Source organism: Idiotropiscis lumnitzeri, chromosome 7, assembly GCF_059441095.1.
Source record: "Idiotropiscis lumnitzeri isolate Australia: NSW breed Sydney's pygmy pipehorse chromosome 7, RoL_Ilum_1.0, whole genome shotgun sequence".
In the NCBI taxonomy this organism is placed as follows: domain Eukaryota; kingdom Metazoa; phylum Chordata; class Actinopteri; order Syngnathiformes; family Syngnathidae; genus Idiotropiscis; species Idiotropiscis lumnitzeri.
In genome coordinates, this window is record NC_142397.1 from 14,421,819 (window position 1) to 14,438,064 (window position 16,246).

General features: G+C 39.4%; 1 protein-coding gene across 2 annotated transcripts; it reads right to left on the reverse strand.

Annotated features, from left to right (window-relative positions):
- Window positions 1–453: 453 nt before the first annotated feature.
- Window positions 454–12,686, reverse strand: LOC148333682 (nuclear mitotic apparatus protein 1-like). 2 transcript variants are annotated; one of them, XM_088300553.1, is made up of 19 exons: window positions 12,526–12,686; window positions 12,250–12,315; window positions 12,089–12,174; window positions 11,937–12,010; window positions 10,731–10,819; window positions 10,468–10,542; window positions 10,262–10,355; window positions 9,999–10,158; window positions 9,113–9,252; window positions 8,338–8,449; window positions 6,538–6,655; window positions 5,911–6,051; window positions 4,910–5,023; window positions 2,540–2,738; window positions 2,258–2,394; window positions 1,721–1,996; window positions 1,530–1,631; window positions 850–1,155; window positions 454–590 (listed from the first exon to the last, which is right to left on the reverse strand). In XM_088300553.1, exons 2-19 carry the CDS (start codon window positions 12,289–12,291, stop codon window positions 570–572), a joined length of 2,286 nt encoding a protein of 761 aa, XP_088156679.1. In that variant the 5' UTR covers window positions 12,292–12,315; window positions 12,526–12,686; the 3' UTR covers window positions 454–569. The 2 variants fall into 2 exon arrangements, with proteins under 2 accessions (XP_088156679.1, XP_088156680.1); XM_088300554.1 differs by lacking the exon at window positions 11,937–12,010 and having other exon boundaries at window positions 12,526–12,653.
- Window positions 12,687–16,246: the final 3,560 nt, after the last annotated feature.

The following is a 16,246-nucleotide window of genomic DNA, read 5'->3' on the forward strand; positions in this document are numbered from 1 at the left end:
ACATAATTGACAAGATATACAGTACAAAAATCAGCCAATCCATTGACATTACCTTCAGCATTTATCATGATATACATCCGTGCATCAATCCATTATCTGAGCGCTTATCGCAAGCATCGCAGGCGTGTTGGAGCCTAGCCTTCAACTTTGCTTATGAATTGTTGAATGTGCATTTGTGGTTTCCAAAAGAAACTGAAATTGACCTTCCATGCGGGTAGGCCGCAATGTTTCCAGTGGATAAGTATAGCCACCTAACTTTTCAAAGGTTGGGGCTTAAAGACTTCATGCATGGAGCTTGCATATTCTCCCTGTGCTGAGGGTGGATTTACTCCAGGTACTTTGGTATTGGTTCCAGTTCACTCGCGTGTGTGCATGGGTAAATGTCTGCATGCATGATTTTTTTTTTATTTTTGCACTTGTTGGAAATGAATGCTCAAGGTTCAGGCAGGACAATTTGTAAATTAGATTTTTTTTAATATACAAATTAGACAATCAGTAAAATTCAAAAGAAAGTAATAAAAGTGCATAAAACACAAATTACAAATGAATGTGTTGAACTGCTGAAAAATTCACACCATCCTCCTCTTCATCTGCGGAATAAAAAAAATATATATATTAGAATGTAGAAAAAGGCAGCACAATTTCTAAAGACTTAAAAATAGCAAGATCAAGTCAGAATCGTTTACACCCAATAACTTGATCACCAGAGTATGCGAAGACAACATCAGAGAGTCAATGTTTGTCCAACAAGACTATAACAGAATTCTATTGTAAATGGCACGCCAGATTAAAGAACTGAGTGGGCAGACAATTCTTTGTTTACTTTTACATTAAAGACCATCTCCTTACCTTGCGAACGCTTGCCGTCAACCGTGGGGACTTGCCAGAAGTTTGAGGGGACTTCTTGTTTTCTTTGGAGACCATATGGGGTGACTTGAAGCTGCTTCCCCTACCCGCTCGACCCGCCGCAGCGCAGGAAGTGGTAACCTGCTTATTTATTTTGTGCATGGCATTTCCGGGGGACTTCATGGAGGTTTTGCCTGGTGACTTCCGAGTGGAACTACGGAGTTTGTTCAGGCTTCTTTTCAGGTAATGGCTGCTGCTGTTCTTTGGGGTGTTGTCGATGGTGAACATCATAGACTGCCGGCGGTCAACCTGACAAGATAAAGGAGAAGTCTGACGAGCTGACAGTTTGTGTCTCAGTTGAAACTGTTTTATTCCGTTCTATTTGAAATGATAGGTTTCACAAAAAATTGAACATTTCCTGCAATTGTCATTTCATGAAGGTTATATTTTTTAACGTTTAACTTCAGAATATTGTATCTTGCCATTCAATTTCTTAACTGCTGACTTATATTGTTATCTGAAGGCAATCCTAGCTGACTTTGGGCTAAAGGCAGACTACACCAGTCATTTATTGAGAGTGGAAACCATGTAGCCCGGATCGAAGTCAGGCTGCGAAAGCATTCCATCACACTTGACTATTAGTTTATGTTACACAACATAAACTCTACGGATGTCAAACTCACTGGACTGAAGGCAGGGTGAATTTGTGAGCTGGAGGGTCTGCTGTTGATGTTCTTGTTTTTGGGTGTGAGGGGTCGGCGGAAACAGCTGGCCTTCATTTTTTTCTGGCAAATAAAATTTTTAAAAAATTATAACATTAAAAGAAAATTTAGAAAATATCCAAACAATCTTTCAGTTTGACACGACGACTAACCTCAGGTGACGTCGAACCAGACCGCTTTGTACATCTCGCGCTTTTCAGCTGAGAGGAGCTGACCAATTTGGACCGTGGATGATCTGCTGTCAAGGACAGACGGTGAGAACGGACACCAACTGCGGAACTCGACTGTCCTGCTGCGAGGGAGTGCCGATGGGAAGCGAGAGACTCTTGGAGCTGGCCTGGCATGATGGAGCCTCGACGAATGGTCTCCATCGGGTCACCTGTACGGACATCCTCGTCGGTGAAAGTAAGCACGCTCTTGTAGCCAGTCTGAAGGGAGAAAATGGTTGAAATTGATACCATAAACAAGGGAATGCGACTTGCGTCAATATATTTACTATTGATTTACGGAGTTTATTCTCGTGGGCAAAATGATTGGAAACCCATTGTTAATGAAAGATTTTCAAATTTGAATTCAAGAAATTCTAATTTAAAATAGAATTTTATTTATGTAGTTGTCATGTATACCGCTGATAGACACAGAACATAGGTCCAAGCATTACAACTGTTGAGAATCACTGATTAACCAACCTCAAACTCTACAGGATAGCTGCTCTTGAGATGAGGAAGGCAGGCTTTGTTCCTTGCTTGGAGCTCAGCAATTCGCATCCAGTCATCTGGCGCACCATCTGGCTCATTCTCTGCTCCGACGCAAAACGTACTTGTGGCTGAACACATCAGAGTGCAGAAAATTGAGCATATAGGAGTTATGGGCCTCATCTAAAAGGTCAGATCCCATTAAAAAAATGACTGTAAACGATACAGTTTGAGTTGATAAGTTTTTCCGTGTGCTGTTGCTCAAGTCAAACTTACTCTGCGAATGGAGCGTGCTCCGCCGATACCCAGGAAGACCGCTGAGCTGTTCGCTGGCAGCGGCGGTCATTCTAGCGGGCGTGTCAAAAAGCTCCATGGACACAGGACGTGCGCCATGGGCACCAGAGAGGTTGGGCTGAGAGCGAGCTGAAGCCAGGCTGGAGAACGTCTCAACACCTTCAATGCTGCCTGGAGTTTTCTGAAGAGGAGTGCGATAAGAGTTTACCAAAATGCTCAGAGAAGAAAGTTTGACAGCTTTGTAAGAACCAGGGTTACTATCGTTTGGGAATTTTAGTTATAGTGTTTATTTAGTTTGTAATTTTGCTTAAAGTGTTGTTAGTTTTAATTAGTTTTCATAGCAGCTTTGGTAGGTTTTCCTGACTATAATTTTTTCCAAAAGAAGTTTTAGTATTAGTTTTTTTTTGTGTGTGTTTTGCTTGTGTGCAAGATTTAAAAGACCCAAAGTAAGGCGTAGTCAAAAGTCAACAAAAATATACATATTAAAAAAAAAACTGATAATACGGGTTACAATTTACAGTTTTAATAGTCCACAGAATTTGAATTAAAATGAGTGCAGTGCATGCCACTTCAAGATTACACTAATTGCATAAATAAAGCCATGATGCCTTGTTTGCATACTTCTGAAGTACGATACTTTCCGGACTATAACTAAATAAGTCGCATCAACTCTTGTTGGAGAGTGAGAGAGAGGGGAAAAAAACATATACAAACTGCACCAGGCTATAAGCCGCAGTTTTGTGAAATTTGAAAAAAAATTAGTCATTTACTGCATGTAGAGAACAATTTTGTATTCTGAATGCACATAAAAAGGCACATAAACAGATTCTTAACACAGCAACACTGTTGTTCTTTATCTTTAAGTTGTAGAGCAATTACTTCCAGCCCTCCTCTAAGGTCCTCTACCTCAAGCTTAAGTGCATTTGTGTTTTGGGAGGCCTCTTCCTGGATTTTAGTGAGCATGTTAGCATTGTCCTGAGCCTCTCCCTTTAGCTTTTGAACCAATTTAGTTTGAACAGCAACCTCGGCACTGAGCGTGTCGAGGCTGTGGTCCTTCTCAACTGTTTGGGATTTGACGGAAACCATCTCAGACTTGAGCATATAAAGTTCCTCTTCAGTCTTGATGAGAAGTTTCTGTTTCTCATCATAGTGTTCTGTGAGCTTCAGAATTTCATTTTCAAAGAAGTTAATCTGTTTCTGTAAGAGCTCTTCCTTTTGCTTATTCTCCTGCAGGGTTCTGTCAGCTTCTTTCTGCTGTTGTGCCAACAGATCATTCTTAAACTGGACATCCTCCTCAGCTTTCCTTCGAGAGGAGTCAAGAGATTCTACTTGTTTCTTTAAATGTTGGATCTCTTGATTAAGCAAGTCAGACTGGTCAGAGTTGCTGGCCTTCAATTGTGTGATATGTTCCTCGTTATCTTGGATCTCCACCTTCATCTTGCACACCTCTGCCTGTGATGCTGACAGCTGCAGCTGAAGTTTTTCCATCAGCTGAGCAGACTCATGTTGGGTTTCAAGTTACTGTTGTTCTTTATCTTTAAGTTGTAGAACAATTACTTCCAGTTGACCTCTAAGGTCCTCTACCTCGGCCTTTTGCGCATTTGTTTTTTTGGAGGCCTCTTCCTGGATCTTAGCAAGTATGTTAGCATTATCCTGAGCCTCTCCCTTTAGCTTTTGAACCAACTTATCTTGGACGGCAACCTCGGCACTGAGTGTGTCGAGGCTGTGGTCCTTCTCAACTGGTTGGGATTGGACGGCAGCCATCTCAGACTTGAGCACACCAAGTTCCTCTTCTGTTTCTCATCATAGTGTTCTCTGAGCTTCAGAATCTCCTTTTCAAAGGAAGTAATCTGTTTCTGGAGGAGCTCCTCTTTTTGGTATTTTTCCTGAAGCTTCATGTCGGTTTCTATCTGCTGCCGAGTCAACAAATCACTTTTTGACTGAACATCTTCTTCGGCCTTCCTTAGAAGAACATTAAGAGACTGTACTTGTTTATTTAAACATTGAATCTCTTGACTAAGCAAATCGGACTGCTCAGAGTTTGTGGCAGTCAGTTGCATGACACGTTCCTCTCTAACTTGGATCTCCACAGTCATCTCCGCAAGCAGATGCTGCAGAGATTGAGCATGGTCTTCAGCCTTTGTCAAAGAGTTAGTCAGACATTCAACTTGACTTTTTAGGTGGTTAATCTGTTCTTGAAGGATTTCAGACTGCTTGGAACTGTCCTTCTGCAAAATGACAAGCTGGTCATAAACGTTTTATAAGTTTAACAAACAGTTTTACAAATTGCAAAAGATCATTCTTTCAGAACACATTAAATATGAACCTGACATGAAACAATTCTTGATTTACCTCAATTACAGGCCCCATATTTTCTCCAACATCAGGCTTTGTGGCTGCTCTAATTTCATCTTCTAAACATGAAATCTTCCCCTGGAGGATCTGATTTTGTTCAGTCAGGAGCTCCTGTAATAAAACAAAGCATTTACATCAAAGTTGATCCTCAACTGACCGGTTGTTGGGAGATTTAAAGTGGGTCACAGAACCTATTTTCTTCATCACCAGTGACCACCTCAATTATAGTTATTAATTGAATATGATAGTTTTATATTCATGGCCTAGATGTGTTCTTAAAACAAATAGTCTGGAATTTTGACTTTTCTACTGCATTAGCATACTTTAGAAACAACCATGAAGGACGCGCGGTTGAACTTGCGTGTAAATTGGGGTTATGTTACCTCAGTTTACAACTGCAACTGTGATTAAGGCTGAATGATTTTGGAAACGAATACAATCTTTACATGTATTCACTAAATAAGGCAATTGCGATAAGTACTATAAGACTATTGTTTTTTAAGCAACAGACAATTAAATTTGACTTCATTCTATTAAGCAGTAAACAAACATCCGCTACTGTATGAACATTAAAAATACAAATCAACAGTAACTGATTTTGTGAAAACCTTTAAGCCGATTAAGTATTAAAATAATAAATACTTGCATGTTGGACATTTCTTACCTGTTTACATAATCACTATGACGTAAACTGGTTGGACTGGTTTTGTCTATCGTGGTATAAGCGTGACCGATTGTTGCCAAAATGTATGTGCACAAGGATATAAATGCACTAATAAGAGGATGAAAATATTAGAATGAAATCTGTAATATTGAGAATTATAATACCTACCATTTTGCCTAACTCATACATGTATGCAAATTAACACGTACCACGCTAATACAACATCAACATGTAACAGTTTAACATAACATTTAATTCATAATGCATTCAAGATCTTGAATCAAAAATTGATTCAGAATCGAATTGCCAGGCAATGGAGGATTCGCACTCTCACCTTTTGTGCATTGGCTTGATTGAGTTCAGAGTGTAGGTAGTCCATTTTCGATCTCCACTCCTCTTGACCAGAGGCTTGAGTTTTGGTCAGCCTGCCAACTTCAGCTTGAAATACAGACAGCTGCGTATGGACTGCACGCACCTGAGGAAATGTATCACATAGTAACAAAGTCCTGTGTGTATCATATGCATAGACCGCCTACAACCTTATGATCAACTGTAGAATCTAATGAGAGCTAAACAGAGGAGCAGTACGGGGAAAAAACAAACTGACAAAAGATAATGCCTTTATTTGGAGTTGGAGAATGCACTAACTGGTCAAAAAAAAAAAAAAAACTCACTCCTTCAGGAAGACCTGGGGGTAGCTGTCGAGTTTGAATTTAATCCCTAAAAAGCCTTCAAAATAAAAATTAAAAAACCCTATAGGTCACTGGGGGCACTTTGAAGAAAACACAAATGTGTGATCTTCATTCATTTTAAAAACATTTAAATAGTAGATTACTTTACTTTTCAATTGTATTTTTATTCCAAGAGCAATATTTAAATGCACACTTTAGAATTGAAAAAAAAATGTGTCTTGAGACTGAATGAACAGTGTCTCTGAGGAGCGTTGACCAAGGGTTCATACCTGTGAAGAGAGGACACCGTTCTCGTCTTCAAGTTCATTTACTTTTCGCTTCATCAGTGAAAAGTTAGTTTTCCATTCTTGGTTTTGTTTTAGAATTTCACTGAGTCGTAATTGTAACCTAAAAGAAACAAAAGTAGGAATAGTGAGTAACAACCCAGTTAAGTACCGTTTTGGGGGAAGACAAATATCGATCATGAAAATAACTTGGCTCTTCAACATTACAGTGCTTTCGTGGATAGTGGCAGTAAAAAAGTATGAAATCTTTGTCATTACTCAGAATTCTGGATATATTAGTCAGAAACTGTGGTCTCGTCATTAAAATCAAAACAACACAGTATGCTTAAGTTAACAACACACAATTATGTTTTCATATTTTTTAACTGAAAATAACGTAAACATTTATAGGTCAGTGAAGCGAAAGTAAGTGAACAACTAAATTCAATAACTCTGACCCTCCTAAGATACAAAAGCATCTCTAAAAATCTTGCTGTTCAATCCATGTTGAGACTAAATGTCTATAAATGCGGAAAGTTCAGCATTGTTGTGTCCCTTACGGGGAGTGGCTGTCCTGTGAAGATGACAACTGTGCTAAATGCGCAATGAGTTAAAAAAAAAAAAACAGAAACAAAAAAAGAGCAGTGTTTCACAAGTATTTATAGTATTCATTAATTTTCAATGTAAAATGTGTATATATGTTTAATTTGGGTTACAGAAGATAACTCCTGAGAATTAAAATGGAGACAAAAAAAAAAGATTTTTAAATAATCAGCAGTTAGATTTTATTTTAGCTGAATCAATAACCCATGCGTGAGAGGGCAGTCGCAGGATGACGAAAGGGTTCGAGGAAGCACTGCTCTAGACTTACAAAAAATCCCTAGCACATGCCAAAATTTGTTGACAAATCTACTATAATTTGAATAAACAAAAATCGGATTCATGGGAGAACTCGATGAAAGAAACGTTGCTGGACCATCGATATTTGCTGAGGAACACGTGTTTACCAGCACTAATGGCAAAATATTCTACGGACAAATCAAACCAAAGTTGAAATGGATGTTGTGGAATGGCCCAAGCAAAAGTTCTGCCCTGTCCTAAAGCGAGACTTTCATACAAGACATGCCAGAAATCTTGGTCAACTCTGTTTTATAAAGAGGAATGGCCCCAAACTCATTTTGATCGTCATGCAGAACTTATCTGCAACTACAGGAAGGGGTATCTTATTTTTTTCCCCTCCCTGTCCTGTGAATGAACACGCTATGCTCAATTTAAAAAAAACAACGATTTGTTTGTTATTGGTGTAAGCAGACTTTTCATTCAAAAAAATGAAGTTGACCCACCCATTTTCTACAGTGATTGACCTCATTAGGGTTGCAGGTGAATAAGAACTGGGTGGGGTGCACCTTGTACGGGTCGACAGCCAATCACAGGGCACGGCACGTAAACTACATGAGATAATTCATAACTAAGATGTCAATATCAAGATGTCAGATGTCATTTAATTGCCCTCCTGAACAGATATTTTGGTTTTTAGTGATTATCAACATCATGCCGGGTGATCTTGTCATTTTTAGGACAGCTGGTCTAATACATTTGTTAAGCCTTCTATAAATTACCATTAGAGCATGTTGTTGATCAATTACAGTAGAGCATTGTGGGCAGAAACATGAAAATATCACCTTGTGAAAATAATACTTTTACAAACAAGACCATTGTTTAAAAAAATAAAGTAACCAAGCATCTCATTCACTACGATTCTGTCCCGGGATTATAAAGACATTGAGAGAGGGAAGCTGGTCTTACGAGTTATTCTTTGTCTCAAGTTCATTGATTTGTTCCCTGGTAGTAAGCTCTTGGTCACTCTGCTCCCTTTTCATCTTGTCCAGGCGATACTGCAATTGGTTAATATGAGATTCTGAGGGGAAAAAAGTGACGAAAAAAAACACATGATGAAAGGGAAAGCATGCATTAGACTCCATGTGCACTTACTCTTTCATTTTCTTTGTCACTTGTCCTGATTTGGCATCTAATTGTAACGATAGGGCTATGTAAACGGGAGCCGAGACCAGCTGACATTGAACTGTACTCAACCATTAAGACTCACACCTATGGACAATTTATTCTGACAAAGGCTTGGTGCAGTATTACATTTTGCATGGTAACAGTCAGCCAAAATAATGACTGTATTGAATTATAGCTCTAAAAAAGTTCTTAAAAAAAATCATTAAATAAATAAATACTTGAGTAAATATTTTATATACTATACTTATAATTTATAGTCGGAAATATGTTTTTTTATTGAACGCAATCCATTTTATTTTCAAATAAGATATAGACTACCGTATTTGATAGATTAAAAAGCATATAGCATGTCAAATAAATGTAAACTTTTTTTGCAAAGACAACCATGTAACTAACGGTCTCTTTGCGACTTTAACATACATTTAAAGAAAAAAAAATAAGAACGGAAAAAAGCAGATGTTTTTTTTCATACTGCAGCCTTTGCAATCTGAAATTTGCATTGTACTACATTGCAATGTGGAATAGAATTAAAATAAGTTAAAAAAAAGTTCGGCACCTCTTTGAGCAATGACGCTAATCTTGCAGGCGATCTCTCGCTCGAGTCTATCCCGATGATCTCGCTCTTTGATCATCTCCCGCTGAATCTTCCTCAACTGGAATTTGGGAGTGTTCATAATATCCTGAAGAGGAGATTTGCTGTGAAAATAAATAAACAAGAAAAACAAAATAATAATTACAATCTTTTAAGTCTAATTCGCTCATAAAAGCCATTGGCCCCTTTTTTTTTTTAATCAAAACGGAACACTGGGATCAATTGGACCTAGTCTGAGTGTAATAGACAAACAGTTTATCAATAAATAAATAAATTATAAAAATTAAAAAAAAAAAAAAACTAGAACTGTGTCATTTGTGATCTTCATTCAAGTCACCAAAAAAGACACACTGGATAGTAAACCAACATCCATCGCAGGTTCAGAGTCCGGCTATTTTTTTGCATAATTAAATATTTTGGTCCAACTCTTGTCTATTTGAGATGCTTTAGAAACACAACAAACACCCAGGCTCATTTAACGCAACATCACTCCAAGCAGCAAAAAGAAGTCAGTACTAGTAGTGAAAAAGCAGACTTTACAGAAACGCAGCTAACCACCGGCTAATTTTGTTCTTTAAGTAACATTAGTAGGAGTGGTGGTAACAGCGGTTTCAGAACTTGTAACACGAGGAATTTTTTTAAGATCGGCACCAAAAATATTTTCACCTCCAATGAAAATGTGCTGTTGACCAGTGGGAGCTGTCTAAATTAAGAGACCCACATGGGGACTGACCAAAAAGTACACATTTGTAGGTGGAAAAAAATATTGAATTCACCAATTATGTCACCATAGGTTTGGGCACAACACCAGCAATAAATAAATATTTATAAAAGTCAGTGATAGTGATACCTGACAGAAGATGATGCCACAGTATGCATATCCACAAACGAGATTTTCTTTGTGCAATGGAACACAGGCGAGTCATCATCTGTGAGTGAAGAGAATGTTGACACACTGGAAGTAGAGCTGCTCGCCATTCGCCCCAATATTTCATGCGGCACTGGCAAATCTGAAGGATGAAGACAAACATCTGAATCAGCTGCAAAGTGCGTCCAACGTTTGAAAGCACAAGTCAAATGCCAAAGAAATGCCGAAATGGATGCGAGACTCACATTGCTCTGCCAAGTAGGCATCAAGGCCATTACTCAGATAAACACTGCCATTGCTCTCCATCACAAAAGTAAGAGTCAGATTTGCAATCTCCCTCTGACAAACAAGAATGTAAATATGATTATTTTGGTACAGAAGGAATGAGAAGAAAAACACATTAACACATCATATTCCCAGTGTTTTAACAAAAATAATTCTGCCTGCTTACCTCCACTCCAGTGTCCAAAGTATTAAGGGTGCTACGTTCATTCATCACGTCATGGTAAACCAGCAACAAAAGCACCTGTGAATAAAAAGAGCAGGTCAGACATTCCCCACTACCTTGTGTTTTGCCCAGAAGATTCACAATACTGCACAATAGAAGCATGTCATTGTTGAGTTTTAAAACAGCGCAAACAAAACACTATGCAAGACAGCAATAATAAAAACATCACATACAACAGGATGCAAACAAATATTCCCCACATGTACCTTTGCAATTTCCACAGTCAGGTTAATTCCATTTCGTATGTTGTCCCAGGATATTGATGTGCCTTTGGTTGGATTAAATCTGCAATCCCCTATACAACAAATAGGTATTAAGGTAAATAAGCGTTTTCAGATAAGAGAATAGAAATTGAAACATAGTCTCCAATATGAAGGTACAACTGAAAATTTTACAATTATTTTCATCCATACAAACATACTTTCAGATTAATTCAATTTAATTGCCTGCAATTGTGATTGCCAGCATGGTTGGTTCATGCATTCCCATCATTACTCCCTCACATAGTGAAGCAGATGATATGAATAGTAAGTCCATTCCTAGCAAAAATGAGCAGATATATAGCAACTGCAGCGGTGTTGCACTTATTCTATAAAATGTGTTCAAACTCTCCATGTAAACGCATTCATATTTCAAATTCTAGTAAGTGAAAAAAAAAACTGCCCTCCACTTCCCATCTTTGTGTGCCCTGCGATTGGTTGGCAACCAATCCGGGGTGAACCTCGCCTTCTGCCCGAAACGGCTGAGATAGGCTACAGCATGCCCGCGACCCTCGTGAGGAGAAGCGGCTCAGATAATGAATGAAAGAAAGAGTACAAGTACAAATTTGGTAAAAACTAAAGGCTGCAAAAAAGATGCGGAAAACTCAACTTCATGAACTGGGTCCACCCAATGACTTGGAAGATGGAAATGACCAGCTATCGGTAAGTATTGCTCACGCCATTTTTATTGTTTAATTAAATGAATCAGAAGGGAGAAAAGCAAGCATGCTTCCATGCCAGAAAGTCAGGTGTGGCTCAATGATTCCATATCCGCCTTCTTCAAGATCACAGTCATGCTGGCCCCGCCCGGAAGATTTTCAAAGTGTAAAGCTGAATCCAAGATAATGTGTATCAATTGGAGAAACCGTTCATTGGGAAAGGGATATTTCATTGTTTAATACATATTAAAATTTGTAAAAATCGTGTCCCATACATTTTCACCCCCAGTTTAGACCCTCAGATGATAAACTGATTCAAAACATCTGTTCTGGAACCGGAAACTTTGATTTTTCCATTTCAAAAAGTAGATAACTGAGTTCAGGATTAGACTCAGAGTTTGTTGAACCTGCTTTGTGAAATGGACCCCTGAACAATACTTTTGCATTGAGAGAGAAAAAAAAACATGCCCAGAAATGTGTGTCAGAAACTCACGGTCCACAAATCTTGCAATGGCTTTAAAACGTTCCTCAGCTGTTTTAATTAAAGGAGGATTTGGCTCATTTTTCCTGAAATTAAACGGAAGAAAAACAAGAGGAAACGACAGCGGCTATGTCCCGAATGAACATTACTGCAAATGTACTCACAGCTTGCAAACAACACGAAGCAGGAACTCCCCATCTTGTAACTCGTCGATGTTAATTTTTCGGTGGGCCAAAATAATATTGTTGACCTGAAAAGGTAGAATGAGAAGGTGAGGTCAAAGCCTAATAGTTTAAATATTAAAATCTCGATGGCGTTAACCTACCCAGCTAAGTAGAGCCTTAACGCACAAATTAGCGAGTGCCATCTCGGCTGACCTTTCCTTTTAATCCTGTCGAGAGGAAGAAGCAATATTTTTAACTGTTTATCTGTTTCGGAAATAAACACGCACACGCGTCCACGACAAAATGGTTGTCTTCTGTCAACATTATGCTAGCATGAAAATATCTTCGTTCAACGATACTGGCTAAGTGTAGATGTTGTAAGCGTGTAGAAGAGATATTGTTAGCGCGTGGAAGAATTGTTGTTAAAGCAGACTTACCCAAATAAGTAAAATCAACGTAAAAGACGACTGCACACTTTGACGACATTAACTGATGTGAGTTCAACGGTCTGGTGGAGTCGTACAAATTTTCAAAAAAAGGCAGATAATCGTAAACCAACCAATCATATTTCGCTGAATGACGCTGATGATCAAGTTCATTTTCCACCCTCGTGTGCAAGGCGATACCACTTTAAGACAAAAAGGCTGCTTGTTCAACGTCAATATTTGTATTCATTATTTATTGAAATTGCTTTAATTGTTTTTGTCGCATCAAGGCCGTTTGCCCAATAGTTCGACTTGCTTTGACATTGCATATTTTTTCTTCAGGCATCATGTCATATCTGCTCTAAAATGGACGTTAGGAATGAGCCTTGGCTATTGGCAATTGACAACTGGCCTGTATTTAACCAGTGCGCGCATTTCCTTGGAAATTTCGAAATCCAAAAGAGACATTTTGTAATGCATTAATAATACATTGACAACTCCAAACTCAATAGCTGTTGAAAGTTTTTAATGAATTAATAAACAAAAAAAAAAGGGTCAAAGATTTTTGTGTACTAGCCGAAGATATTACAAATATATTTCAGGTAGTATTTCATATTCGAGAAACAAAACAAAAACTTGTTGGAGTTTTTACCTTTAAATGTACCAAAAGTTTACCAAAATAGTTTGAATTAATTATCTGACTCCATTAATGGTTAACCAAACACAACCTCCATTCATCCAACAATTATGCGCGCTCGTTTTGAGAGAAAGATGACCAGGATGCCGGCAACTTCACACGGGAGCGGATTTATTCTTAACAGGAGATCTAATACAAAGTCTGAGAGGCCCGGTTACAGCAACCAACAGGAAAAAACAACGCCCCCCCCTAAGTTGCCCAGGATCATTTATACATTTCAGCAAACAAAGCCAAGACTTCCTACTCTTCCCCTATTGGCTATGTGTCATCTGCAGTTAACTTTAGCTTTCTCTTAGTGGACGTCTTCTGCCCGCAAGGTGACGTGTCGGCTCTTCCCACGGTGCGCGCCATGGCAGTTGTTTGTGCGCTCCACTGCCGATGAACCACTGGATCTGTTATTCTGCTCTCACAGTCAACCGTGTGACCATCTCACACAACAACAGCCGGGTGGCCTTGATCGAAGTCCGGGACCCTTCGCGTCTGCACACTCAGTTCTACGACGTGCGGCTCATCCTGCACAAAACATCTGCCACCCATGCATTTCACACAGCCTGGCCTGACCTTTTCTCATGCATTGATTTAAAGCCCAATCAGTATATATCTTTATTGCATTAAACTGAATACATGTCACTTGTAGTCAAGCTTATAAAATCCTTTAAACTGAAAAGAAAAATGCCAAGAACCCATTGCAAAAAGCTCAAATGCACGGCTAAACTAATCACAGCCTTGCACAAGATCCCTTTTGAGCATCTAACTGTTAGGAACTCCTAGACGAGGCCCCCGCGGGAGGGTTCTGCAGACTTGTCAGGGCAAAGTATCCACAGAAGAATTTTCACACTCCGGTTCTTGTAATGTTTACAGATGTCGAGTCCAAATGACATTACAGTACGCAGGCACTTTATAACCGATTATATCACGAGAGGGGGTCGCCTGACTTCCAGATCTAACGGGTGACAGAGGTACAACCCAGCGCTGCCGTTCCTACGTGACCAGTTCTTAAACTTCCTATTTGTTGTATTAAATACTCAGATGAGTTTAACATATTTGGACACAATTCTACTATTAATACATTTTCCTTGACGGGGGTGCAGGGCCTCTTCCCCTGGCAGCCTTGTCTAGAAATTCCCAACAGCACTGTGCTCCCTGCACGCTTTCTTGCTTTCTCCTCTGAAGAGCAGTATGTTTAAAAATACAAAATAAATAAATCTCAAAAAGCTCTTGGATCCTTTGATCTGTTGTGGTACAATGGATTGTTAACGCTCTCACCACACTGCTACAATGGTTAGTTTTCAATTAATACGAACAAATCACTCATATTACAATCGGCAGCAAAAAAGCTTTGTTTGAACGCTGACTAACAGCCCTCAAAGTGTTGTTGGTTTTCAGAAAAATGGTTGTCATCACCTCAGATCACAGCCAATTTTGAGCTTCCCACTAAATCGCCTTCTACAATCATCTTCAGCTTTAGAATTTGCCAGAAAATTCTGTACATCATCATCATCATCATATCGTGTCACACCAGTGGTTTATCCATATTTTTGCCCTGTCTGTGACCTTTTGTAGGTCTTGTGGAGTGATATATACAGGGCTTATTGGACATTCAAGTTGGATATGTTTCATATTTTGGTTTAGGAAACCACAGTCACATACTGAGGATGTGGCAAGGCCCCATTTTGTTAGGTTGTCTTTGGTTTTCCCAACACCAGATCTTGCACGGTTTAGGGTACACCATTTTTTCCTTTCAAGGTTTGTGCCCTTGGGTAGTTTTTCTTTTGGTTTTGGGACACACGGTTGTTCTGGTCCCATGTTTTCTTTTTCTCTCCATTTATTCATTCTGTACCGTCTAGGGGTGATGTTTTCAGGCAGACTTTCAGTTGAAATGAAACTTTTCCTAGATTTCAGCCTGGGAGGGACTGGTACATGGGAGAAGAGTGGATGGCGATTATCATTTTCTTGCTTGCGTTTTTCCACTTTGGTGTGTGTTTCTCTTCTCAAGGCAGGAGGTGGAATGCCCGAGAGCCTGTGGAGGATATTGACTGGTGTTGGTCTTAATGCTCCAGTTATCACAGGGCAAGCTTCATTAAGGATAGGATCTATTTTGCTGGCATGGGCAGATCGAGACCATACGGGGGCACAATATTCTGCTGTTGAGAAACACAGAGCCAAAGCAGTTGTTCTCAATGTCTTTGGATCTGTGCCCCATTTTGTTCTGTACAAAGAAGGCAAAAAGATAATACACACATCAGGGACATACATCTGTCCCTATATCACCCACTGAAATCAGTGCCCTTCCCCCCTGCCTCCCACCCCCAAACGTAGGCCTCCAGTGCTATACAGGTTTTATGGGATTAGAATCTATATAGAATTTAAGCATCGTGAATGCTATTACATCCTCAATAGTGGAAACAGACAAAATAATGGCCGGTCACAGAAATGCATGTATTGAGCAGTGTGTCCTCGAGTTGAAATGGTTACCATTAACAGCCTGTCCCATTTTGTTTAAAGTAATTCCTAATTCATCAAATGGATAAGATTTTTCACTTTTTCTTTGGTCTGATTAGTAGGGGCGGAGCCGCGATCCAAAATGGCTGCTTAGCCTCTCTGTCTCTGTACAACCCTGCAAGAAAATACTTGGTGACCCAATATATACTTTTTACATCACCGGACAAATATGTCTAAAGTCAACCCAGTTAAAGACTGTGAAATATTTACCCGAAAACGCGCCCTTCAGAAGTTAAAAAGTGCCGCTCCGAACGAACAAAACGACGAGGCTGACGCCGATATGTCGGAACTAGCGACGGTGCTTGTGGAGCTAAAATCACTTCGGACTGAAGTCCGCGCTGAATTCGGAGGATTTGGATCCAAGCTTGACAACATTAACGAACGTCTGGAGAAAATGACCACCTCAGTAGTTGCTTTGGAAAGCAATGTGACGGAAGTCAAGAAAAACGTGGCCGCTAATGCCACTCGAATGGAGGAAGCTGAAAACCGGATTATGTCAGCAGAAGAGCAGCTGGAAAAAAGCAAGATCGATTT